At 48.1% G+C, this 25,591-nt stretch overlaps 1 protein-coding gene across 4 annotated transcripts; it reads left to right on the top strand.

Annotated features, from left to right (window-relative positions):
* Nucleotides 1-159: 159 nt before the first annotated feature.
* Nucleotides 160-16,795, top strand: STMN4 (stathmin 4). Of its 4 annotated transcripts, none has more exons than XM_083432810.1 (6): nt 160-317; nt 7,236-7,322; nt 8,143-8,238; nt 10,757-10,962; nt 14,778-14,969; nt 16,431-16,795. In XM_083432810.1, the coding sequence occupies exons 2-6, from the start codon at nt 7,310-7,312 to the stop codon at nt 16,488-16,490; spliced, it is 567 nt and encodes a 188-aa protein (XP_083288936.1). In that variant the 5' UTR covers nt 160-317; nt 7,236-7,309; the 3' UTR covers nt 16,491-16,795. The 4 variants fall into 4 exon arrangements, with proteins under 4 accessions (XP_083288936.1, XP_083288937.1, XP_083288934.1 ...); XM_083432811.1 differs by having other exon boundaries at nt 10,754-10,962; nt 16,376-16,479; XM_083432808.1 differs by having other exon boundaries at nt 161-317; nt 10,754-10,962; nt 16,431-16,794.
* Nucleotides 16,796-25,591: the final 8,796 nt, after the last annotated feature.

Genomic DNA, 25,591 nt, shown 5'->3' with positions numbered 1-25,591 from the left:
GAGCACCTTTTCCTTCCTAAGCAAGCACGCTGCCTGTCTTGTCCTTCTGCATCTTGGAAATAGCTTTTTTTGTGTGTGACATCATCCCGGCACACCTGGCTCACCCGAGGAGTTACTCAGGCGATTCTATATTCCCAGGAAGATGCTGCCCAATCAGCAGGCCTCATGAGCGCAGCCAATCGGCTGGCTCGGAGGTGATGTCATGGTGAGAGCTTGGCAGCCTGGCAGATGCTAAGTGGATCTTTTAGCATCTTTTCCTGGAAGGAAGCGAGTGAGAGGCTGGGAGCGGCTGGACCAGGTGTCGATCTGGCAAGGGGGTAAGTAGCATCAGGCTCAGGAGAGGGTACCCCACAAGCAGCTGCAAGGCCAGGGAAGTGGGGAGCGAACCGAGGGACTAAATACTATGTCTCCCTAGCATTGAAGTTGTTTCCTGGGGGAGGGGGGCAAATGCTGAACCCTCAAAAGCAGGGGCTAGAGTTGGAGAAGGGGTAGGCATGGGAAAGGCTGTGATTGGGCAGGTCCCCAGCACACCTTATGCCCGCTGGCTTTGGGAAGTCAGCGTAAAATTTTCTGCACCCTCCTGTCTGACTATCTATCTATCTATCTACCTACCTATCATCTATCTATATCATCTATCTATCTATCTATCTATCTATCATCTATCTATCTTTCCTTCCTTCCTGCCTGCCTGCCTGCCTGCCTGCCTGCAGATATATATATATATAGAGAGAGAGAGAGAGAGAGAGAGAGAAGGTAATATAAATTTCTATAGTACACCTTGTGATTATTTCTATTTAAATGACCCTGTATTCCTTTTTCTTGCCACGCTATGCTCGCCTTTTATCAACCACATTATTCTTCATCCATCTCTTAATCTACCACATTTTCTTTTTGTCACCATGTGCTGGCATTGGGCATCCAACTGCCCCCCTCCACCCCGTGCTTTGCCCCTCCTTCCCTTCCTACATTTCACCACTTAGGGGTTTGTGTGTATGTGGGTGTGAGTGAGAGTGCCTATACCTAAGAAGAAATTGCTGCTTTCCATTTGTTGCAGTCACTATAACATAACCTGTCTGTGGTCCCAACAAGACGGTTTTGTTTCTCCCAGTGCAATATGAAAGACTGTCGTTAACAAAACGGGTTGGGCGCCTCGTGGCTTCAGGGACAGCCACAGAGATGCCAGTGTAGCTTTAAGAAAAGAAAGTCAAAAAGTCAGGTCAGTTTTCATTGGAAGTCAGCACTTTTTTTGGAGGGGGGGGGCATTTATGTCTCTCTCTTTTCCTAACTGCTCTTCCTTCTCCTTCTACTTCCACACTTGCAATTAACACACCCTAATGCAGACCCAGCGACAATGAGCAACGCTGCCTGCCTCCCACAATTTCGTGGGAGAGCCGGAAATTTCTCCACTCTCACCTAAAAATAGTGAGTTTCTGGTCCCTGTGGTGCGAAGACGAACAAGTGGGTGAGCAGCACTTGCTTGCTGACATCAGAGGAGGGGCTGCAGAAGGTTTCCTGTGGTCAGGGGTGGGGCTTTTAGTGCCCTGCTGAGTTCCCTCTTGCCCAGCAAAACCAAAACTATGCAGAAAAAAACACGAACGAAACAAAAGCCCTAAGAGCAATGCTACAGTTTCCCCCATGTGCATTATATTCCTTGATTGCAGGATTCAGCTTCCCTTGTACAGAATCTGGATTGCCCAGATGCCTAATTTCAGGGGGCAGCAGCGTGCAGTGCCTATGGTCTCAACAATGAGCACAGAATTGGCACTCAGCTCTGTAATCCTCCCATCCCAGTTAGTCATTGCTCTCCAGGCTGATAGGCAGAATCTTCTCTTCGCTGCTTAACAAACCTCCTTCCCCTGGTTCTTCTGGGCAGCAACAGGCGATCCCAAAAACTGTTCCATTTCTTGGAGGGGGGGGCAGACCTCTCTAACCAAACTCCTGCTTACGGCCCCTCGCTTTATTTTTTACTCCTACAGGTCATATTCAGCCTAGCCTCAGTTCACTTCCGCATTGTACTTTTCCTCCAGAGAAAGACCACATCGGGGCTTAATATTTATTAGTCAGGGTTCTCCGGGGTTTAGCTGAAGAAGGACCAGCTTTAACTGCAATGGTCGAGTCTTTGAACTAGCAAAGTAGTAATAGTGAAGTGGCTCTAGAGAGCATGTGCAGAGTGCTTCCCCCTCCGCTCCAGAGGAGAAATGAGAGTATGCAAATGTGGATGATTGCACGTGTGTGTGTGTGTGTGTGTGCTTTTGGCCGTGGATTTCCCAACAAACATGTTACATGCACCATGTCTGCAAGGGATTGGGGGGTGATGTACAAATGGGGGTGGGGTCATGTACAATAGCCTCTATCCCTCCCCATGCTTTTCCTCTGTGACTGACGGCGGTGTTCAAGCTAGAGGGGAACTCGTGGCTGCCATCGGAGCCATCTTCCACCCTTACGTCACCAAATCCTTACTTTTGTTTCCACGAGGCATGCCAAAAGGGAAGGGGAGGCAGCCGCTCTCTCGCCTGTCATTCAAGGGAAACTGCAATGCCTTGCTGGTCGAGGGTGGGTGGGGAGAGAGACCCCCTTCCAGAAATCAATGCAGGAGTGGGCGCTGGAATTCTTTGGGAAGGGGCGGAGGAGCTGAGTTCCTGATAAAGACCCTTCCAAGGGGATAAATTTCGCTCGCTCGCTTTTGCAAACCTGCTGCGTATGAAGCCAATAGAGGGTATTTAAAAATAACAAGAATAATGTCAGAGGGCGATCTTTGCTTCTCCCGGCGTCTGACATCTAAGCACAGAGGCTGACCATGTGGCAAGAGCCACTCATCATAGCTGTCAACGTTTTAAAGGGAAGTTCCCTTATTCCGAATAGGATTCCTCGCAAGAAAAGGGGAAAGCTGACAGCTATGCCACTCATTCTTCCACATTCCTTTTTTGCCAAGTGTGCAAACGATTATTTCTGGGTGGTGGTGGTGGAATAGGATAATTGCTGGATGAGAAAAAAAATATATTAAGTTAGTTTTTATGCCTTCTCACTGCATGCCTTTGCTATTTTCTTAATTTCTGCCGGGTGCCTGCGTGCTGCGAGCGATGAGTTTTGGGGGATGTGGCAGGTGAAAGAAGCCAATGAACCCCCCCCCCCCAATACTTACACATGCATGCAAAGGCGTGCTGTGGAGCTTCCATTTTGTAGGTGGCTGCAAAGCGAGGTCTCTCCCGTCATGCCCTGCCTGTTTGCAGCTCGAATGAGCTCATCCTATATTATACAGGGCTGTTGTTTCCTCCGCACTCCCTTATTCATTAAGCTCCGGAGGAGCATCCGTGGCGGAACCACTGCAAAGATGGGCAGCGTCCTCGCTCTCTGTTTCTCTCCCTTGCCTGTCTCACATCTGCACCACCTAGCTCTAGCAGAGGGCAGTCCTCTCAGTGAAAGAAAGCATCTTCTGTTCGAAGAAGGGAGGCGTGGGGTGGAAGTTGCCCATCAGCAATTAACACGTGATGGACAGCAGATTAGGAAGAACAAAGCTCACCTGGTCACAGTCTCCCCCTTTCTGTCTGAAATCTGCTCCTTGTTTCTGAATTTGCATCTATTGGCACCAATGAATCTATTTCTCCTTCTGCCCCCTTTCTGTGTAGGTGGCCACCCTAGTTAGTTCGTTTCTCGCCCAACCCCACCCACACCTCCAAGCTGGCCTTTTCCTAAAGGAGATTTTCATACTCATCATCTGGTTAGAGCCAAGGATAAGCCCCCGCAGCTGTTGACAAAGCCGCTTGCGAAGTCATGACAAAGGAAGGGGTGGCCTGTCAGCCACAATTAGCGCTCCTGGGATGAGTGCTGAGCATCATGGAAAGGAAAAAGCCATCTGAGGGTCTTGTCTGGTGGTGGGGTTGAATCCTAGAACTGTAGAGGTGGAAGGGAACCCCAAGGCTCATCTAGTCCAACTCCTGCAATTCAGGGATCACTGCTGAAAGATGGCCATCCAGCCTCTCTTTAAAAGCCTCCAAAGGAGAGTCCACACCTTCTGAGGGAATCAGTTCCACTGTCAAGCACCTCTTGCCACCAGAAAGTATGGGAAGCTTCACGAGAGGAACTTGTAGGACAAGGTGGGATGGCATGATTTCCTTTGAACATGTGCAGAGTGTCCCATTCCTCACCACCAGCCAGCTTCCAGACACCTGGAGGAGCTTAAGAGCAGGGCTTTATACATCCGAGGTAGCTAAGGAAGAGAATTAAAAATATATTTAGAATGAAAACAAGCTAGAACCTTGCCCTCAATGTCTGCTTTCCGTGCCACGTGCCACGATGCAACCCTGGAAGGATAGGATGAACCAGCAGTAAAGAAAACAGTGGTCTTGAGCATGTTCTTACCCATCAGTCCTGTGACAGCTGCACCACTATGTGCTGTAGTCAAGTGTCACAATTGATCAGGTGGGGGCAAAGCACCCCTCCCTGCTACTAATGCCCCCCAATTCCACACCCCCCCATCACAGCAAACAAGGTGTCAACTTCCATTTGCAAAGATATCTTCTGATCGCATTCTCAGAAGGACTCTGTGCTCTGTGCCTGACACTACACCCGGTGGCTTTCCCCCACTTGCGCTATGCAGTATACCTACCCAAGAACAGGATCAGGCCAATGGCCCTTCTAGTCCAACCTCCTGTTCTCACAGTGGCCAACCAGATGCCCCTTCCGGGAGCCCCGCAAGCAGGATTTGAGTGCAAGAGCCCTCTCTCCTCCTGCTCTTTCCAGCAACTGGTATTCAGGACCATTGAAGGAGGCAGAGCCTAGCCAGCATGGCTGGTAGCCAAAAATAGCTGGCTGGAAGGCCCAGTCCCTTTTCACGTGTGGCAGAAATGATGGTTTATGGACATGTGTGTTGCTAATGCAATGCAGGAAGAGGGCAAATGCAACACAGTTATGGCCAATGTGCCTTTGAGCACAAAACCGGATCTGAGCATCACTTGTGAACAGACCGGGACTCCCCCTTCATTGTAGGCTGGGACGAACTCCCCGCAGCTGCAGCCTGCTGAGTCTTATATAAGCAGTGAGTGGGAAGAACTTTGACAGAAGCTGTGTCAGATGGGAAGGCAATGGAGGCTTAGCAGCCTGATTTGCTCTGTAGCCTGTTGCCAGAGCATCTACAGCTATATATGGATTTTGTCCAGCTGGGATGTAGGTTTGGCGGTCACGCAAATGCCCCAGACACATCATGCCTGCTGCAGGAGCCCCAGCACAAAGCCTAGCCCAGCTGTAGTTTGCCGGAACAGGGGCAAACAAGCGTGGCACCTTCAAGATATATGTGACTACAACTCCCAGCATCCTCTACCATGGGCTGTGCTGGCTGGGGCTGATGGGAGTTGTGGCCCAGCCACTTCCATAGGGCACCACATTGGCTACCCCTACATCAGAGGCATCACCTTGCTAACAAAGGTCTGTATAGTGAAAGCTATGGTTTTCCCAGTAGTGATGTATGGAAGTGAGAGCTGGACCATAAAGAAGGCTGATCGCCGAAGAATTGAATTCTGGTGCTGGAGGAGACTCTTGAGAGTCCCATGGACTGCAAGAAGATCAAACCTCTCCATTCTGAAGGAAATCAGCCCTGAGTGCTCACTGGAAGGACAGCTCCTGAAGTTGAGGCTCCAAGACTTTGGCCAACTCATGAGAAGAGAAGACTCCCTGGAAAAGACCCTGATGTTGGGAAAGAAGGAGGGCACAAGGAGAAGGGGATGACAGAGGACGAGATAGTTGGACAGTGTTCTCAAAGCTACCAGCATGAGTTTGACCAAACTGCGGGAGGCAGTGGAAGACAGGAGTGCCTGGCGTGCTCTGGTCCATGGGGTCATGAAGAGTTGGACACAACTAAACGACTAAACAACAACAACGTCAGACTACATGGCACACTAAAAGTCAGACCGCTTCATGACCCCAGGCTGGCTGACCACAAAAAAGTAATAATGAAACCTCATGATTTCTCTTTGATATTTCATCCCCCACTCCTTGTCCCATGACATTTTGGTTGGATGCTTTGCTCTGCTCGTCTTTCGAGACATGAGTGTAGGGCCCAGAGAGCCATGATAACTTTTAAAAGGACAATTCCATCTATCTCTTCTCTGCAGAGCAGCTGCTTCCCCACCCTGTGTATGGTACCGAATGGCTCCCATTGTCTAGACTCTGTTTTCCCTCCCTAGCTGTGAGGGCTGTGTTAACTGGGGTCATTGGAGACCTGGTACCATTCCCTTCCAAGCGCTGATTCACACTGTCAGGTGGCCTCTTGTGTCTGTGTTGGTTAGAGTGCCCTTCTCATTACAGGGGGTTGGGCTAGATGGCCCTTTGGGTCCCTTCCAGCTCTACAACTCTATGATTCTAACTCCAGAAAGCTATCTTTGCCAAATGGAGCAGAGATACCTGCACTGGCTACAATAACCCACATGTTCTTAGCTTTACACAGCCTGTGAACATGGGCCAAGTGCTTGTTAGGCCATTCTGCCTATCCCTGTATCTTTTCCAAGGGAGGAGAAAATCATCTGGAGATATTAAACTTCTGAAGAACAGCGATATTATTACTTACTCCAGTGGGGGTACGAAGGTTGAACCAAAAATGCATCGAGTTAGTAATAGTCTTGCTGTGAGTAGCTGCATTCTTGCAAACAAGACCTGATCAACAAAATCAACACTTCACAGTTGTAGAGGGGAAGGCAGTTGTTCGAAACAGCCCTTACTTAGAAGGGTCTCTGGAAAATAAGTGAAGAAATTTATTGAGGAGTGGTAGGCTCTTAACTGGGATTGAACAGAGAGGCGCAGTAATAGCCTGCTGGATCAGGGTGGACATTTCACTGCCTGACAGAGCTCTTCACCTCTCCTCACACTTTCAGAAACAGAAATAAGGGGGTTAAATATTCAAATGCTATTAATTTGTACCAATCACCTTTTGCATTGTTGCAGAACCCAGCCTAGAATCTGGTTTACTGGGTGCAATAATATCTATATTATTATATTATATTATATTATATTATATTATATTATATTATATTATATTATTATATTATTATATTTAATATCTATATTATGGTAACTGTGAAATAGCTCTGCCAAAGCTAGATACCACCATTGGTTTTTCCTTTCTTCAGCATATCAGCTGTAGCATCTTGACATTATGTTTCCCCCCTTTTTTCTGGAAAAGTTCAAAGTACAACCCGGTAACTAAATTCACCCTTGTGCATTTGCTTTCTTTCATGTCTCCACAGCTTGCAAGCAGGACACGATCTTTGCCTACTCGGATACGCGCTCGGACAGCAGGAGGCCCAGAACACCAGGCACCATGACGCTGGCAGGTATGGAAACGCGAGTGCTCTCGCTGCTTGGTCGATAAGCAGGTCCATGGAGAAGATAAGAAGACCCTTGTCTTGGATCAGTCAAAAAGGCCAGCATCTTTCTTCCCACATTGCGCAACCTATGGTCAAATGCTTCCACCAAGCCCATGACTAAAACATGGAATTATAGCACCCTTGCTGGTGTTTGCTCCTTGGGATGGGTGGGTCAGAAGGCAGGGAGACCATCAGAAGGTCCCACCAGGGCTAATGACAGGCAGAGCTGGCTCGTCCTAGTTTTGTCCCCATCTAGGGACAGCTGCCCTGCTACTGCCCCCACCCACGCCTCCCTTACTTGGGTTGTGCTGTAGCACCCATGAAATGGCAACGGTTTTTGGAGAGATCTCATAGAGGCATAGCTGTCAACTTTTCCCTTTTCTTGCGAGGAATCCTATTCAGAATAAGGGAATTTCCCTTTAAGAAAGGGAAACGTTGACAGCTATGCACAGAGAGCATGAGACAATCCAATATTTTGGTATGATCTTGTGCAGAATGTGTGAGATTTCAGCAAGATCTCACAAGATCTCATCTGAAAGCACCACCACCTGTCTGCCAACGGAAGAGTATCAACTTCCAACGGGCAGGGGCACTGCCTCATGGCTTTCTGCCACCTGAGGCAGCTTTCTCAGTCCACCTTACGGGTGTACCGGCCCTGTCCCCGTTCTACAAGGGCATCAGCGAGATAAAGAGGAGGAAGAAGAGGCCAGGCAGTTGTATGGATGGGAGTCTGTTTAGTGATGGACTTTGATCTTTCCTGACAAAACGTCTTTTCCTCTCCCTGCAGCCTACAAAGAAAAAATGAAGGAGCTCCCTTTAGTATCTCTCTTCTGTTCCTGCTTCCTCTCAGACCCCTTAAACAAACCATCTTATAAATACGAAGGTAAGTGAAGCAACCGACCCATTAACTCCCAGACGCTGGTGGGTTTGGGGCTGCTGCCCTATGTGTCCCATTTGCTCAGCTCCTTCTGCCCATGATCTTTTCCACAAATGGTGGATGGCAGCACTCCCTCCTGCCACCCTTTCCCATGGGCTCTGAGAAGGCTTGAAGGTAATATATTATATATGATGATATATTATGAATCTAAGACATGCATTATGCATCCCTATACTCTAGACAATGCAAGCAGGCATGCCCCACACCCTACGAGTGACACAGGAGAGGCTCCACTTCTTTTCTTTTATAAAAATTACGTTTGTGAAAAATTGAATTGTTTTGACATTTACATGTCACTTAGGTTTAAGCTGCTCTGTAGTCGAGATGGTCCTAAGTGATCAAAGCAGCCAGGCATCCACTACCAAACCTGGTCTTGCTAGGAATGGAATCTAGGTTAGTAGTTCAGGTCTGACAACAGCTGGATGCTCCTTGCGCCTGCTCCTGGCAAGGAGAGAAACTGTGGGAATATTCAGGGATGCAGGAGAGGATATCTTGTCTGATTATATCCTTTTCCAACTTGTGTTAACAAGTTCCACAATTTAGCAGAGTAACATCCCCCCTTTTAAACTCACAGCGGATGCGTTAGCTCAGGCTCGCTAAAGCCTCTTTAATAACTGTTCTAGTATTTTCCTTTTATTCCCTCATAAAAGATAAGACATGACACAGTCTTCTACAAAAGTATAAAAAGGTTTACTCACATATCATTCTGTTCACAATAGGACCCCAGAAGGCAGACTTAGCTTAGAAAAGTAACATACACCTGGAAACTATCTCATAAGGAGACAGTCTCTTTGTCCTCTCTGGGCTGAGGAATCTTTGGCTAAGGAGATGTTGCTTCTTCGACAAAAGTAGTCACAGAGAGAGAGATGGTCCCAGTCCTATGCATTTGTTACCTGCACAGGTGAGGCCACACCCACCTCTAGTCCCATGCAGAGGAAGTCTGTCCCAGCCCAGAAGGAAACAGGAAGTTTACCTGCTGGCTGGACAAACATTCCTCCCCATGTGTAAACATGTCCACTCTAGGAATGTTGTACTTGACTGCTCTTGTGTTTCACATCCCACAGAAACATCATGGTCCATTCCCTCTCCAAACACCTATTTCATTTTTATTTAGTGACCCCAGAGAAAGAAGCAGCTGGAGCATAGCCTTTTCCTGTAGTGAACTGCCCTGGGATCTTCAGATGAAGGGCGGAATATAAATTTAATAAATACAATTATAATAATGAAAAATAGTGGGGTGGAGAGAAGAATAGGTTCCCCAGATGCTGAGGAGGGGCTCTTTCTTTGTTCTTGTGGGGTTCATGCTTTCTACTCTGAAGTCTGGAAGCCTTTCCCAAACTTGCTTGTTTGGTGAAGATCTCCACATCTGAGATGTTGTCGAGGGTTTGATAATGATGATAATGATAAGGATGATAAGGATAAGGATAAGGATAAGGATAAGGATAATAATAATGTAGTATTTATACCCCACCCATCTGGCTGGGTCTCCCCAGCCACCCTGAGCGGCTTCCAACAAAGTATTAAAATAAAGTGGTCTGTTAAACATTAAAAGCTTCCCTAAACAGGGCTGCCTTCAGATGTCTTCTAAAAGTCTGGTAGTTGTTCTTCTCTTTGACATCTTGTGGGAGGGCGTTCCATAGGGCAGGTGCCACCACCGAGAAGGCCCTCTGCCTGGTTCCCTGTAACTTGGCTTTTCGCAGTGAGGCAACCGCCAGAAGGCCCTCGGCGCTGGACCTCAGTGTCTGGGCAGAACGATGGGGGTGGGGATGCTCCTTCAGATATACTGGACAGAGGCCGTTTAGGGCTTTAAAGGTCAGCACCAACACTTTGAATTGTGCTTGGAAACGTACTGGAAGCCAATGTAGATCTTTCGTGTTCTGGGAACATGATCCAGAGCGCACAATCTGTTATCACAGGACAGAACTCATGTTGGTAGCAGCCTGGTTGCAGGGGCAGACTTTGTTCTTTCAAATTTCAGTGGTGCTCTGTGTGAGCCCAAAATTTGGCGCCCCTTGCTTCTCGTCTTCCGTTCTGCTCAGTTCACTATGTCATAGTTGTGATGCCCTGCTGTGCCCCCTCGACTCAGCTCCCAGTGCAGGCCAGCCGGTCACACTGCCCTAAATCCTCCTCTGCTGATTGGAATCAAATCCAATGTGGGGACTGGATTATATCATCTGATGTCTGGCGGGTGTCTGGTGGGTGTTTGGCAACCAGGGAAGCTCTCAAGTTCAGTTCTCAGTGGTATATCCAGGTGGTGCTGCGGAGACTTTCTGTCTGAAACACTGGAGAATCGCTGCCAGTGCTAAGCTCAATGGACCAGTTGTCTGACTCTGAATAAGACCCCTTCCTGTGCTTTCTCTAGCTGGATGCCCTGAGTTATTCCCAGATTAATTTCCTCCATTAACACATTTGCTCTTTAGCACGATTACATCCCAGCCTCTCCCTCCCTCTTCTCTTCCAGTAGACACCGTAGACCTCACTTGGTGCGTCATTTCTGACATGGAGGTCATCGAGCTCAACAAGCGCACCTCCGGCCAGTCCTTTGAGGTCATCCTGAAGCCACCCTCCTTCGACGGGATCCCAGAATTCAATGCCTCTCTGCCCCGGCGGCGAGACCCCTCCCTGGAAGAGATCCAGAAGAAGCTGGAAGCGGCTGAGGAGAGACGCAAGGTGAGACCCTTCCTCAGTTGGCAAACGTGGCAGGCCTTTCAGGGGGCAGGACATGGTTTGGTCATACAGGGGACTGGGAAGGAAACTTGCCATCTCCCCCATGTGCCAGGAAAAGGGCAACTGCAGTGGTCCAAATGTCACATCCTGCCAGTTGCATCCTTCCAGCATTTTCATTGGTGAGCAGTTTATGAGTCTGCTCTCAACATCTGCAAGCAGACCCATTACCTCTCTGTAACAAGGCTAAGGTAAAGGTAAAGGGACACCTGACCATTAGGTCCAGTTGTGGCCGACTCTGGGGTTGCGGCGCTCATCTCGCTTTACTGGCCGAGGGAGCCGGCATACAGCTTCCGGGTCATGTGGCCAGCAGGACTAAGCCGCTTCTGGCGAACCAGAGCAGCACACGGAAACGCCGTTTACCTTCCCGCCGGAGCGGTGCCTATTTATCTACTTGCACTTTGATGTGCTTTCGAACTGCTAGGTTGGCAGGAGCAGGGACCGAGCAACGGGAGCTCACCCTGTCGTGGGGATTCGAACAGCCGACCTTCTGATCAGCAAGTTCTAGGCTCTGTGGTTTAACCCACAGCGCCACCTGTGTCCCTTTGTGACAAGACTATAAGCCTTGATAAAAAAGGACAAAAGGAAATTCAGGAAAGAATCTTCAGTCCCCTAGAACCCCCCCCTGCTTTTGTGGCTCTAGCTTGACTCCTAAGGGAAACAAGCACCTGACCCAATCAATGAAACAGGATGCAACTCAGGAAATGTTATAAGTTTCTGGAGTTTATTTCTCAAGGGCCATCAAGAGCATTCACAGCCTTCTGCAGACACATTCCTTTGGTCAGAGTATGCACACTGCCATCTTCATACAATTGTAGACTCAGATAGGACTCCAGGGGTTGACTAGTCCAATCCCCTGTGATGCAGGAATCTCAGCTAAATCATATATGGTAGATGGGCATCCAACCTCTGCTGTAAAACCTCCTCTGAAGGAGACTCCACCACCTGCATAGTCATACTGTGCTTTTGGTTTTGTAATGTAGTCATAAAGTTCCTGCCTTGGTGCAAGGGAAGGGAGCCTCTGGGCCTACACAGAGTGCAATGTAACTAAGGGAGCCTATGCTAACAAACCTCTGGTAATAAACTCACAAAGGGGGATTTAAAGGCAGTATGGTGGTCATTGAAAGGGGAGGGAACAAAGAAACTAATGTTTGTTAGCTACAGAGGAGTTGCCCTCTCTGTGCCCAGTTTAATAATAATAATAATAATAATAATAATAATAATAATAATAATAATAATTTTGTTATTTATACCCCATTCAGCTGGCTGGGTTTCTACAGCCACTCTGGGCGGCTCACAGTACATATAAAAACACGCTAAATGTAAACATTAAAAACTTCCAGACACCGGGCTGCCTTCAGTTGTCTTCTAAAAGTTGTGTCGTTCTTTATCTCCTTGACATCTGATGGGAGGGCGTTCCACAGGGCGGGCAGGTGCCACCACCAAGAAGGCCCTCTGCCTGGTTCTCTGTAACCTCACTTCTCCACCTCTGTGCTGGACCTCAATGTCCGGGTTGAACGATGGAAGTGGAGATGCCCCTTCAGTTATACAGGACTGAGGCCGTTTAGGGCTTGAAAGGTCAGCACCAACACTTTGAATTGTGCTTGGAAATGTACTGGGAGCCAATGTAGGTCTTTCAGGACCAGTGCTACAGTGGTACCTCGGGTTAAGTACTTAATTCGTTCCGGAGGTCCATTCTTAACCTGAAACTGTTCTTAACCTGAAGCACCACTTTAGCTAATGGGGCCTCCCGCTGCTGCCACACCACCAGAGCACAATTTCTGTTCTCATCCTGAAGCAAAGTTCTTAACCCAAGGTACTATTTCTGGGTTAGCGGAGTCTGTAACCTGAAGCGTATGTAACCTGAAGTGTATGTAACCCGAGGTACCACTGTATATGGTCTCGGCAACCACTCCCTGTCACTAGTCTAGCTGCGGCATTCAGGACTAGTTGTAGTTTACGGGTCACCTGCAAAGGGAGCCCCATGTATAGCGCATTGCAGTAGTCCAAGTGGGAGATAACTAGAGCATGCACCACTCTGGCAAGACAGTCTGGGGGCAGGGAGGGTCTCAGCCTTGCTCATGCTGCCTGCGTAAGCATGCAGGTAAAGACGCCTGCAAAGCGCGGTATGCAAAAGTGCTTTAAGAAGACTCCCGACTGGGGTGCTTCAGAGGAGGAGGCTGACGTCAGACCCAGAAAAATCTCAAGCAGCTCTCCAAAACGCTGCCAAAGCATTTTGAGGTCAAAAAGGCACTGTGTGTTGATGATACAAGGAAGGCTCCCGTAATGAGGAAATGTGTGTGGTTTGCCAGCCAGTGAATTATTGATCAGCCATTAGGTGGCATCTCTCTGTCTCCCTGCCTGACCTTGGCAGATACTCAAGAATGGGCCTTGCCAGCCACAACTGCCGGATGTCAGAGATGAATGAATTCCTGTCCATGGCTCAGTTTCCTTCTAGTCAGAGTAACCAGATCCAGCATTAACCCCTTTCCTGTTCCATATGTGTGGGAAGTGGTAGCTGCCCACTGCTTCCTGTCTGGAAAGAGTTTCAGCAGTGCTGAGTAGCTCGCTTCCTATAATCCCACCCACAGGGCTGAACACACTTGGATGCAAATGCACTTTGATAACCACTCAGCAATCTTACCCAGATTTATAACCAGCCACTGCTCACAAGTTGTGTTCAGATTTGATATGGGGGAGCCATTCTGAAATGTATAGGACTCCATGCAGGGGAAAGAGATGAGTGGATTTGTTACCGGAAAAATCCGAGGGCTCCCTTGGACAAAAAGTAAAGACACCAACCAGAGTAAATTGGAGCAAATCAGCAGCCTGTAGGCTTGGCCTTTATTGTACTGTTGCAGCAGGGTGTTCCCCTCACTCGCAGGAGAGAGGAAAGACCCAGAACAATGGTGTGCAAGACCTTATAAAAACTTTTGAAATTCCCCTCCTCTAGGTCAAGCCCACCCCCAGAAACATCATGCATACATTACAGAAAGGAGGGGTTGAGGGAGGAGTTGTGGTGGTAACCTGAGTGTCCTGTCACCTGGCTGGTTCCTCCTTTCCGCCCCTCCCCATGAGTACTTTCCAGGTGACAAAGGGGAGATTGCAGTTTCCTGCCCCCTGAGGGGAAATCCAATCACTGTTCTTTTGTTATAGTCCGTGTTGAATCCACTCCTGTATGCAGTCTGTTGTGTTTTTTGATTGACTTCTGTCTGGGACCATCAGGGTTGGCATAGCAACTGGGCAGGGCTCCTGCGGATGTGCTGCTATGCTCAAGGGATTATGGTGGCCTGTATCAAACCATCCCCATTTTGTAGTCCTTCCTTCATGGAGTAAAAAAAAGTGGAACAGTGCAAATCTGATGTATGGTTGATTTTCTATGAATTTATAACAGAAGTGTAGCGTATGTAGTGTGTGAGTGTGAGTGTGTGTGAAGTCTGTACAAACTGAATGATGGGGGGGGGGGTTCCTGCTACAGTTTCCAAAGCCATTTCACAGGGGACAACAAAAGAGCAGAAAGGCTGCAATGCAGTCGCAGAACCCCCTTCCGCAGCCATCAGTTTAGAAGCAAGACGCAAGCAGAATTAGAACTTTCATTCTTTTGCCCCCTGCCCCTCACACGCACAGTAAGCACGGAGGAGAGGCTTAGAAGCGTCTTTGACATGTGGGAAACCGGGAAGATGCATACTCGCCTCCCAAGAGTGGGGGTTGTGTCAAAGGATGACTGTCCTTGATGCCTTGTCTTGCTTTTGTGAGTTTAGTACCAGGAAGCAGAGCTGCTGAAGCACCTGGCGGGGAAGCGAGAGCACGAGAGAGAGGTCATTCAGAAAGCCATCGAGGAGAACAACAACTTCATCAAGACGGCCAAGGAGAGGCTGATGCAGAAGATGGAGTCCAACAAGGAGAACCGGGAGGCACATCTAGCTGCTATGTTGGAGCGCTTGCAGGAGAAGGTGAGGAGGGGCCAGAGCTGCGGGAGGTGTGGGTTGGGCTACATCAGAGAGATTTGCAGGATGGAGGCAGCACTGCTTCTGAATCCCAGTTGCTCGAAACCTCAGGAGGGGAGAGGGCTCTTGAACTCGGGTCCTGCCTCCTGGTTTCCACAGGCATCTAGTTGAGGATGTTGAACTAGGTGGACAATCCTTGCACTAGAACGGACCTATTGGATACCACCCTGATTCAGCGGATCTCAACCTGCGGGTCCCCAGATGTTGTTGGACTACAACTCCCATCATCTCTGAGCTCTGGCCTTGCTAGCTAGGGATAATGGGACTTGTAGTCCAACAACATCTGGGGACCCACAGGTTGAGAACCACTGCAATATCAGAACAATTTTAAAAATACTTACACAGTACAATTGCACCTGACTCAGAGTTTTGGTTCCAAGGGTTCTGCAACCAGCATTCCCAGAGCTTGCACACTGAGTGGGTCTTGCCCAGCAAGCAAAGGAGAGAGTCTCAGCTTTTTTCACGTGGGGTAACCCAAACAGATCTGGCACGGAAAGAGTTTTTAAGCTTTCTGCAGGGCCATCTCCATACACTGGATCTAGAAGCCTAGGGATGCTCACACAAGAGCTCGTGGGAGCTCAGATGGCATTGTGAGATCTCGTGAGAGCATCCCAGAACGGGTGTGCTGAGCAGAACGTGCTCCCTCAAAGCAAGGCAGAGAGCTTAAACGGAGAGTGCATTAACTTATGGTCTGTGTGTGTGGTTTGGGAGCTGCACGGTCAGGGGGAAAACAATGCTGTCCAGGGTTGTAAAGACTGCGGAGAGAATAATTGAGTGCACTCTTCCCACCTTGGATCAAATCTATGCTGTCAGGTGCCATAAGAAAGCTGCAGAGATAGTGCAGGATAGTGCGCACCCCAGAAATGATCTCTTTCAGCTTCTGCCTTCTGGAAGAAGGTAGAGGGTTATAAAGACTAGGACTAGCCTCTTGAGAAACAGTTTCTACCCAAATGCAATTCTGGTTTTAAACGCATTGTAAGGAGCCTGTATGGGAGTATATTGTATTTAAAAATGGGGTATCAAAGTTTTTAGGGGGCTAACCAGGTAGGGATAGCTGGGATAGCAGGCTTGTTGGTTTTTGAATGTCTTATGTAGACTTTTCAGTTTCGTTGTTCTGTATGGGACAATGACAGTAAAGATTATCGTATCGTAAAAGCTCTTTATGCGCTGAGTAACCCAAAGCATACCTGGTGCGAACAAACCTTTCGTTCTCTCTGCCTTGCTCACATTTAACTCGTGCAATTTCAACCCCCTTCAACCACTTACGCTTGAAATTGTGCAAGTTAAAAGCATGCCGGATATGACCATAATGCATCTGTCTACACCCTCCTCTGTAAATATGTTTGACCCAGTTTGGAAGCCACCTGAGCAAGTGACCATCCCCTCACCTTGGCGGTGTCTCCACAGGACAAGCACGCTGAGGAGGTCCGGAAGAACAAGGAGCTGAAAGAAGAAGCCTCAAGGTAAAGGCTCCCCACTCCCCGCCGGGGCGGGCACATGACACTTTGGACTGACAGCTCCAAAAGAAGAAGAAGAAGATGATGATTATGATGATGGCAGGCGGCTGACGTGGCAGTGGTGGTGGCGATGGCGGCAGCGGCGGCTGCCTCCAAGTGCAACGTGTTGACTGACGGATCGGGACTGTCCTCTGCTTTCGTTGTTTGTGAATGTGAAGAATTGGTTGGTGGCAGCATCTCGTGTGTTTGAGGGAGGGAGGGGGGACCGCAAGGGGAAGAAAGAGCTGGGAGGAAGAGCTGGGTGTATTTGGGCTGGGCTGGGCGGGAGGGGAGGGAGTGGGCATGGATGACTGGAGCCACACACCCCACAAAAATATATATAATGGTGCAGATGTTCTGTCATTGTCCCGCACTTTCAGTGTCCAATATGGAACCCAACTGATGGAGGTGGGCGGTCAGAATGGCAGACTCGTATAAGGGGGGTGTCAAGGCAGGGCTCTGGGTGGGGTGGGGGTAAAGAGGAAAGAGATGTAGACTCTGGTGACCCAGGCCACTGAGAGCAAGCAGAGGGAGCGGAGTCACCTCTGGGGTGAGTGTTTTCCTGTGTGTTTTGCCATTAATGTCGATCACCACTGTGAAATGAAACATCTCCATTTCTGTGTGTCCTGCTTAATTCTTCGTCCCTGTCGCTTAACTCCCAGGTGTTGCAAGCCTGATGCCATTTAACTGGAGGGACTGAAGAAATGAGCCTATGCTGCCAATTCTCACAGTAGACCAGTATAAAGTAAGCAGCACATGCGCGGCACACAAAACACTATAAAAACCATCCTATGTTCTACATCTTATATTAATAATCCAAAAATTGAGAGAGCTATGTACAAGATCTACTACAGAAGCCACAAACAGAAAACGTATTCAAATTGTGTCCAAAAGGAAGATGCAGTCTTTAAATGTTCCTTTCGCCAGGCTCCTGTAGAGATCAACGAGGATAAGTTTGATCAAACGAAGCGTTGGTGATCTTGTACATAGCTCTCTCAATTTTTGGATTATTAATATAAGATTTAGAACGTAAAATGTTTTTTTCAGTGTTTTGTGTGCCGCTTATGTGCTGCTTACTTTATACTGGTCGTTTAACTGGAGGTGGCTGTGGTTTTGAATGCACAGACCTTTGTTTTTAAATAATAATTTTCTAAAAAATATTTTGCCAGAGATTCGCCGTTGTCAGATACAGGCAAAGTTCCCTTGTACCTTCCTGCCCTCCTTGAAATCTGAGCGGATGAGAGGAAACTTCCTAATTGACATATGAGTCCAGAAATTCTTGCAAGGTCACAGTCAAGCTGGGAATTCTTGAGGTGTACAGTTTGATGCCCTGCTCGTTGGGATGATGATGTGAAACTGCTCTGGGCTAAGGGTGAGGCATCAAACTTTATGATGACTAAAAATACAATTAAGACCACCTGATTTGGATGGGAGGCCTTCAAGAGAGAGATCAGGTCGCCTCCTGGAGAAAGGACAAAAACGATGGGAGCAAAAATAGAGAGAGAAGTTGGTTTATAGGGGCCCTCCAACTTTAGAAGATAAAACCAGCAGAGCTGGTATTAAAGACAGATAAGAATTTTGGGGTGTGGAGGAAGACAAATCCTCCAAGTTAAAAATCCCTTGTAAATTCAGATCGATATCCTCTCTCCAGTTGCACTTCCCTTCCCAGTTAAGAGAGCTGTTTGGTTTAAAGATTTTAAGGGGGGCACGGGGCAGCTGGAATGGATTATCCTGGTTATTTCCTTTAGAAATTGTCTTCAAGGCAGGGTTAAATTGCCCGCAAATGCATGTTGTTGTTGTTGTTGTTGTTGTTGTTGTTTTAAATTGTGACACACTGTTTTGATTGTAGAAAATCAGCTCTGGGAAGGGATGATTTAGAGCCAAGAAATGGTGAGGGTTTGTGTGTGTGTGTGCGTGCGTGTTCTGTGTTTAACCCTTTCACTGCTTACCATTTCCCTCTCCAAACTGTCACCGCACTGTCTCCCCTTTTCCCGTCCTCCATGAGGTTTCCAATGTCTGTCCACCAGCAAACCAGAGGGTGTCAGGATGCAACATTTGGAGGGTGTGGAGCCGTCAAACACTCTCCAAGAGTGGCACCCTGTCATCTTCTGAAATGTGGCTAGGGATTCTGAAGCACGCGACCTGTTGGACTGCGGGCTGCGAAATGCCCACCCCCAGACGTCTGCACGCCTTGGGTGCTTTTGCTGACGAGCCAGTCCTGTTCACACAGGTCCCCTTTTTTGCCAATTTCGCTCAGCTGAGATGAACAGTTACAGGCCAGCAAAGGCCGACTGTGGCTGCTTTTCTGTTCTGGGGTGTGCATTGCAAGTTGCTTGGGGATGGCACCATACCTTGCAGTGCTCTGGCTCATGTGAAGTAATGGTAAGGAACGAGTGTGTCTGCATGCATGCGCAGAGTGCACTTTCCCATCGTCCCTTGATGGAGACTGAAGCAGAATGACAAGGAGGATTCCAAAATACGAAACACATGATACAAACTTGAGGCGTGGTAGGGATTTGCAAGCTTCTTAGCACCACACATCTCTTCAACTGCCAAAGCCAGGGCCACCTCGCATCATCCAGGAGGCAAATGGGGTTTCTTTGTCTGCCAGCCTCACTCCCACACCATATGCAGAAACCATGTTTGCCTCATGCTACTTGTTCGCACCTCAATATTGAATACATGTTAAACCTAAGCAGTGTGAAGGGACCCCAGCTTAGCTTGCTTTAGCCTGGAAGGGAGAAGACAGAGAGGCGACATTAAGAGCCATCTTCCAGTATCTGAAAAGCTGTCACGTGGGAGAGGGAGAAAGTTTGTTTTCTGCTGCTCTGCAGGGAAGGGACGTGGATTCAAATCACAAGGAAGGAAACTCCGACTAGCTCTTAGGAAGAACTTTATGGTGGTAAGAGCTGGTCGGCACTAGACTCTCCTTCACTGAAGGTTTTTAAAGAGAGGTTAGATGGCCATCTTTCAGGGATGCTTTTGTTGCAATTTCTGGATTTCAGGGGGTTGGACTAAATGACCTTTGGGTATACCTTCCGTCTCTGCAGTTCTGTGATTCTATGAAACGGCAGAATCCCTGGGTGCCCCTCAAGAAAACAGGAAAAGCAGAAAGAGGGCTAAGCAAGCAAAGCAGGGCTGGGCAGACAAAAGGAAGGGGGTCTCTTTTGGCAAGCAGAAAGTCGAAGAGAGGAATTCCAGGAGGTTTCTAACTTCTTGCTGCAAAGCTTTATCCTGTATTGATCGCAAAACTCCGCTGGGGCCCTTGGCTCCCTGACATCCGGATGAGGTATTTAGGCTATTGATTAAATAAGGAGGGGCAGAGTGAGAATGACATCTCTGGGGATTGCTATGAGGAGAGCCATCCATCACCTAGAAACATTGATCCAAGAGCAGAGGGGGAAGGGAAAGAACTCTTTGAAGCAGTTCTGGTTGTGGCAAGAGGCTGTCCTCAACTTTTGTACACAATGGATGTAAATAAAACTGTTGGCATTTCTTTCTGACCATTTGGGCAAAGAGTTTGTTTTCCTGAGTGGTGGTGTTATTATATCTGTTTATATCCCGCCAGACCAGGACTCAAGGCGGATTATTCAAATTAAAAGAAGGCAGATAAAATACAGAAAACTTATGTATACACACACACACACACATACACACACAAAAGATAATCATTAAAAAAGAGACTGTACTAGAATTTTAAATATTTTAAAAGTCTGTTAGTAAAATCAGCAAAAACTATTAAAAGCCCCTTTAAAAACAACAACAACAACAAACCAGTCTGCTCCCAAAGGTCTGGCGGAATGAAACTGTCTTCACCTGCTGGTAGAATGACAGCAAGACGGGAGCCAGACCATTCTCACTAGGAATGGAAAGCACACACATGTATTTGAGGGGGACAAATTCTTTGGGGGGGGGTTACTTTAGTGGGGTTGGGATTTAAATGTAAATTCTGCGTTGATATTTAAAGCACACCCCGCTTTTCCAGCTCGTGTGAGTTGCCCACTGCAGCTTCCATTTCCACTTGAAGAGCAATCAACGCTTTCCTTAAAAAGCAAATAAAATGCAACAGACAAGGTAAGGTTATTTACCAAAGCAGAGCAAGAGACTAGGCGGCGGGAGACAAAGATGTGTCAGAACCAACAAGCATTTTCAAATGCAAGATTTCAAACCCCGCTAGCTCTCACCACCTCTATGAATTTGTCTCGCCCACTTTTAATGACATCCATCCTCTGGGAGTGAGCACCATGATTTAACTGTGGTGTCGAACAAGGTAGCTGCTGTCATTTAAGATGTATCATTACATAGCCAGGACATTATTATGTCCAAACTGGGCAGGAGAAGAAAGGGACATTTTAGTTCTCAGCTAGGAAAAAGGCTGTTGTATTTATAGGGACTGTGAATGACAACATTTGCTTAGCCAGTGACAATGGAACATGTTCAAATATATAAAAGGATGTCACCTAGAGGAGGGAGAAAGGTTGTTTTCTGCTGCTCCAGAGAAGCGGACACGGAGCAATGGATCCAAACTACAAGAAAGAAGATTCCACCTCAACATCAGGAAGAACTTCCTGACAGTAAGAGCTGTTCAACAGTGGAATTTGCTGCCAAGGAGTGTGGTGGAGTCTCCTTCTTTGGAGGTCTTGAAGCAGAGGCTTGACAACCATATGTCTGGAGTGCTCTGATGGTGTTTCCTGCTTGGCAGGGGGTTGGACTCGATGGCCCTTGTGTCTCTTCCAACTCTATGATTCTATGTAGAAGGGGAAGGAGGAGCCAAGCATTCCTCCTGGAGTCACGGTCTCTGAGCTTAGAATTCCAACCATGGAAACAGCCCTGCAGACTTTCCCCCTGAAAACCAATGTGGAAAAAGAAACCCCAATGCTCAATCGTTACACAGTCCAAATATTTTTTCAGGAAAAAGCCCCACTTCACCCAAAATCACTAAAAGTGGAGAGTGTTTGGCCAAACCCTAGAGATCCCTTTCAATATGGCTGTCCATGGACTATGCATCTCTTCCCGCTGTGTACCAAGAGGATTAAAATATATTGTTAGAATTAGAACATGGAATTGCAAAGGCAAAGCAAAGAGGAAACCAGTTCACAGTGCCCACATCCCAACACCCCTGAGCCAACAGAGGAAAGGACCAGAGCTCAGCTTAGAACACAGAAGGTCCGAGATTTGGTCCTCAGCATCTTCGGGGAGGGTTGTGACAATACCTGCTTGAAACCCTGGAAACATCACTGGCCGTCAGCATGGGCAGTACTAAGACACATGGACCTCAAGTCCAGTGGCGTAGCGTGGGGGGTGCAGCGGGGCCGGCCGCACCGGGCGCAACATCTGGGGGGGGGGGGCGCGCTCGCACTTGCAGCTCTCTGCCCCTACCTGGCTCACTCACTCTCTCTCACTGCAGTGCTGGCTGTGCGAATCCGATCCGAGCCGCCGGGTTGCCGCCCACTGTGGGGGGGGGGGGGTGCCAGGTGTGCGGTGCGGTGCGGAGAGAGAGCGAGGGACTATCTGGGGGAGGGACAGTGCAGCGGGGGGGGGGGGGCGCAAATTACTTGCCTTGCCCCGGGTTAGGGGGTGCAAATTACTTGCCTTGCCCCGGGTGCTGACAACCCACGCTACGCCACTGCTCAAGTCAGCTTCCTATGCTATGGTATTTGTCTCTCAGCCACAGGGATGAACACACCTGTCAATTTAGGTCCGTCTTAGATTTCCGGTTTTCCAGTCTTTCAGTTCAGAACTCTACATTTTTGCATCACTTTGCAATTATTATTTTCTAAAAGGCCCTCATGAAAATTCATGGTATGTAACTTCCCCCGACACATATATTTCAGTATGCAATTTACCCTAACAAGGTATACTTACATATGTCGCTTTCACTAACATATGCACACTTCCCAGCTAACAAATGCATCTTGTTGTTGGGATACTGCCAGGGAGACAAAGGCCATCATGCCTCCACGTCGTCTCCGTTGCGATCCATCGATCTCCCGTAGATACAGTATCAGTCAATTAGCGACACGAAGCCTCAGAAATAGCTTGCCACATTCCAGAGCTCGTGCACGCTCTGTCAGCAGAGTTCGCACAACGAAAGGCGCACTCAGGAGAGCATTATTTACAACTTTATTCAGCGTTGATCAGAACAAAGAAAACATGACTGCCTGCTTCGATGTCTCAGGCACAGAGAGAGAACGAAAGCATATACAAAAGAGAAACTTCCTGTGAACAGGAAATACGCAGGCTGTGACAGAACAACCTGCTCCCTGCAGTCATACCTCGGGTTGCGAACGCTGCGGGTTGCACATTTTCGGGTTACGGGTTACTGTGCTGAACCTGGAAGTACTTCCGGGTTGCGGCGCTTGCGCATGCACAGAAGTGCTGAATCGCATCACGCACGTGTGCAGGCGTGGTGCTGCAGGTTGTGAACGCTGCGGGTGCCTCCCGCATGGATCACGTTCGCAACCCGAGGTTCCACTGTACACTTGAATCGGTTGGAGAATAGCAATGCAAAATTCAGAGAAGTGTGGCTTTTGAAAGATAGCTGTGTTTTGGTCCGTTGAGGCTGAATTGGGCAGGTTCACATGAACACCTTTCACATTAACACTTGAACCAAGCTGAATTCCCCGTCTCCCTGCTGCCCTGTTCCTGCTCAGAAGATCTCTTTTCCTCTCTGCTGCAAAACCCAAATTTGTGCTGAGGGATGCTGAGTGGCAGGATGCAGTAAACAAAGCGGAAGATGCTCGGATCAAACCTGATTGGCCTAAGGCTGTTGCTTAGCAATGGCTGATAGCCTGGATACCTGAGGGCTGAAGCAGCAGGGAGATGGACTGGAGATGCAGGGAAGGAATGCAATTCCATGGCCAAAGAACTGGTTTTATATCTTTATCACACACACACAAACAGGGCCGGATTTAGGTTTGATGAGGCCCTGAGCTCCTGAAGATAGACTTTATTTGCGTAGCCGACAGGCCATAGCATCAAAGGACACCAATAAAAATACATTACAAATATGGTTACCAGAAAATCTTGTGACCTATTAAAACCCTAGGTAAATTAATAATCTCAGTACTTAAAACTTGGCAGAGGTAATAAAATAATAATAATAATAAAACATAATGATAATAATCATAAGATCCTAGGCGAGGAATCCGGGTGACGACCCTGGTGTCATTCAGATAACAGCTCTCAGTCTCATTGCTCTCTCGATAAATTTGGCAACCTTCTCTGTTGTTGAGCTGTTCTGGTCGGCTAGGAGTGAGAACAATTTGGCTTCACAAGAGCAGCCCGGGATGGCAGATAGGAGCGGCGTAATGGTCTCATCCCTGAGATCTTTATATAGGGAGCAAGACAAGAGAACGTGTGACACCGTCTCTACATAGCCAGCTCCACAGGGGCAGAGCCGGTTCTCGAATGGAATTTTTTGATATCTACCTTCAAGAACAGCTGAGGGTAACATATTTAGTCTGGCCAGTGTAAAGGCCTGCCTAAGTTTTGGAATGGTTAAGGTAGACAAATAAGGTGCCTGAAAATCCTGAAGATAATTTTGCCCTTTATATATCCAGCTGTCCTTTGTCAACAACAAATTGTCACTGTTTTTTTGTGTTGAATATATGCTATATGGTAATTTATGGACCTAATAGGTCTCTAAAGCCACTTGTACATGTAGGCACCCTTAAAAGACGCCTGCTTCTTGGGAGAAAAGCAATGACAAACCTAGACAGCATCTTAAAAAGCAGAGACATCACCTTGCCAACTAAGGTAAGTTCAAGCTCTGGTTTTCTCAGTAGTGATGTATGGAAGTGAGAGCTGGACCATAAAGAAGGCTGATTGCCGAAGAATTGATGCTTTTGAATTCTGGTGCTGGAGGAGACTCTTGAGAGTCCCATGGACTGCAAGAAGATCAACTCTGAAGGAAATCAGCCCTGAGTGCTCACTGGAAGGACAGATCCTGAAGCTGAGGCTCCAAGACTTTGGCCACCTCATGAGAAGAGAAAACACCCTGGAAAAGACCCTGATGTTGGGAAAGATGGAGAAGGAGAAGGGGACGACAGAGGACGAGATGGTGGGACAGTGTTCTCGAAGTTACCAGAATGAGTTTGATCAAACTGCGGGAGGCAGTGGAAGACAGGAGTGCCTGGCGTGCTCTGGTCCAGGGAGTCACGAAGAGTCGGACACGACTAAACAACTAAACAACCATAACCCCCTTGGTTCCATATAATCCTTTCTAGTGTCCCAAACCCTAACCTGTATCAAGCATCACTCGGAACAGCCGTTTCCATGAATGGGCCTTTTCCATGGTGGCTCCCCTTTTGCAAGGGGGCTGCAGGTGAAATTATATACTTATAATATAATTATAAAAAATATAAATAAAACATGTTCTGTTTACAAACAAAATAGCTACCTTTCTATTGGTATGGCAGGGGGGTACAGGAAGCAAACAAAGTTGTTTGGGGGCCACTGTTGGGAAAAGGTTGAGAAATACTGTTCTAAAGCAGGGGCAGGCAACCTAAGGCCCAGGGTCCGGATGCGGCCCAGTCGCCTTCTCAATCCGGCCCGCGGACGGTCCGGGAATCAGCATACTTTTACATGAGCAGAATGTGTCCTTTTATTTAAAATGCACCTCTGGGTTATTTGTGGGGCATAGGAATTCGTTCATCCCCCCCCCCCCCCAAATATAGTCTGGCCCACCACATGGTCTGAGGGATGGTGGATTGGCCCACGGCTGAAAAAGGTTGTTGACCCCTGTTGTAAAGCAGGGGTCCCGAAACTAAGGCCCATGGGCCAGATAAGGCCCTAGGGACTTGTTTATCCGGCCCGTGGTGACCCCCGCTGCCGTCACCCGCTCTTACCAGCGCTGTGTTGCACGGCTGCCCACTTCCGGGTTGGAGGAGCACCAGAAATAGCTTGTGCGCACGCACAAGTGTCATTTCTGCATGCGCAAGCGTTATTTCTTGTGCACACCCGGGTCGGAGGAGGCCCGTGCACATGCGCACAAGCTATTTCCGGTGCTCTTCTGACCCAAATGTGCACTGGAAATAGTGTGTGCGCATGTGTATGGGCACAGGCTCCCTC

Source organism: Podarcis tiliguerta, assembly GCF_965153285.1.
Source record: "Podarcis tiliguerta genome assembly, chromosome: 3".
In the NCBI taxonomy this organism is placed as follows: Eukaryota; Metazoa; Chordata; class Lepidosauria; order Squamata; family Lacertidae; genus Podarcis; species Podarcis tiliguerta.
Note: the sequence above shows the minus strand (reverse complement) of the source record. Positions and strands in the feature narration are given on the sequence as shown.

Bases quoted from the DNA above. Each gene is read 5' to 3' on its own strand.
- STMN4 (XM_083432808.1), top strand. The intron at 10,963-14,777 runs GTGAGACCCTTC...TTGTGAGTTTAG, and splicing joins CGGCTGAGGAGAGACGCAAG to TACCAGGAAGCAGAGCTGCT. The intron at 14,970-16,430 runs GTGAGGAGGGGC...GTGTCTCCACAG, and splicing joins TGGAGCGCTTGCAGGAGAAG to GACAAGCACGCTGAGGAGGT.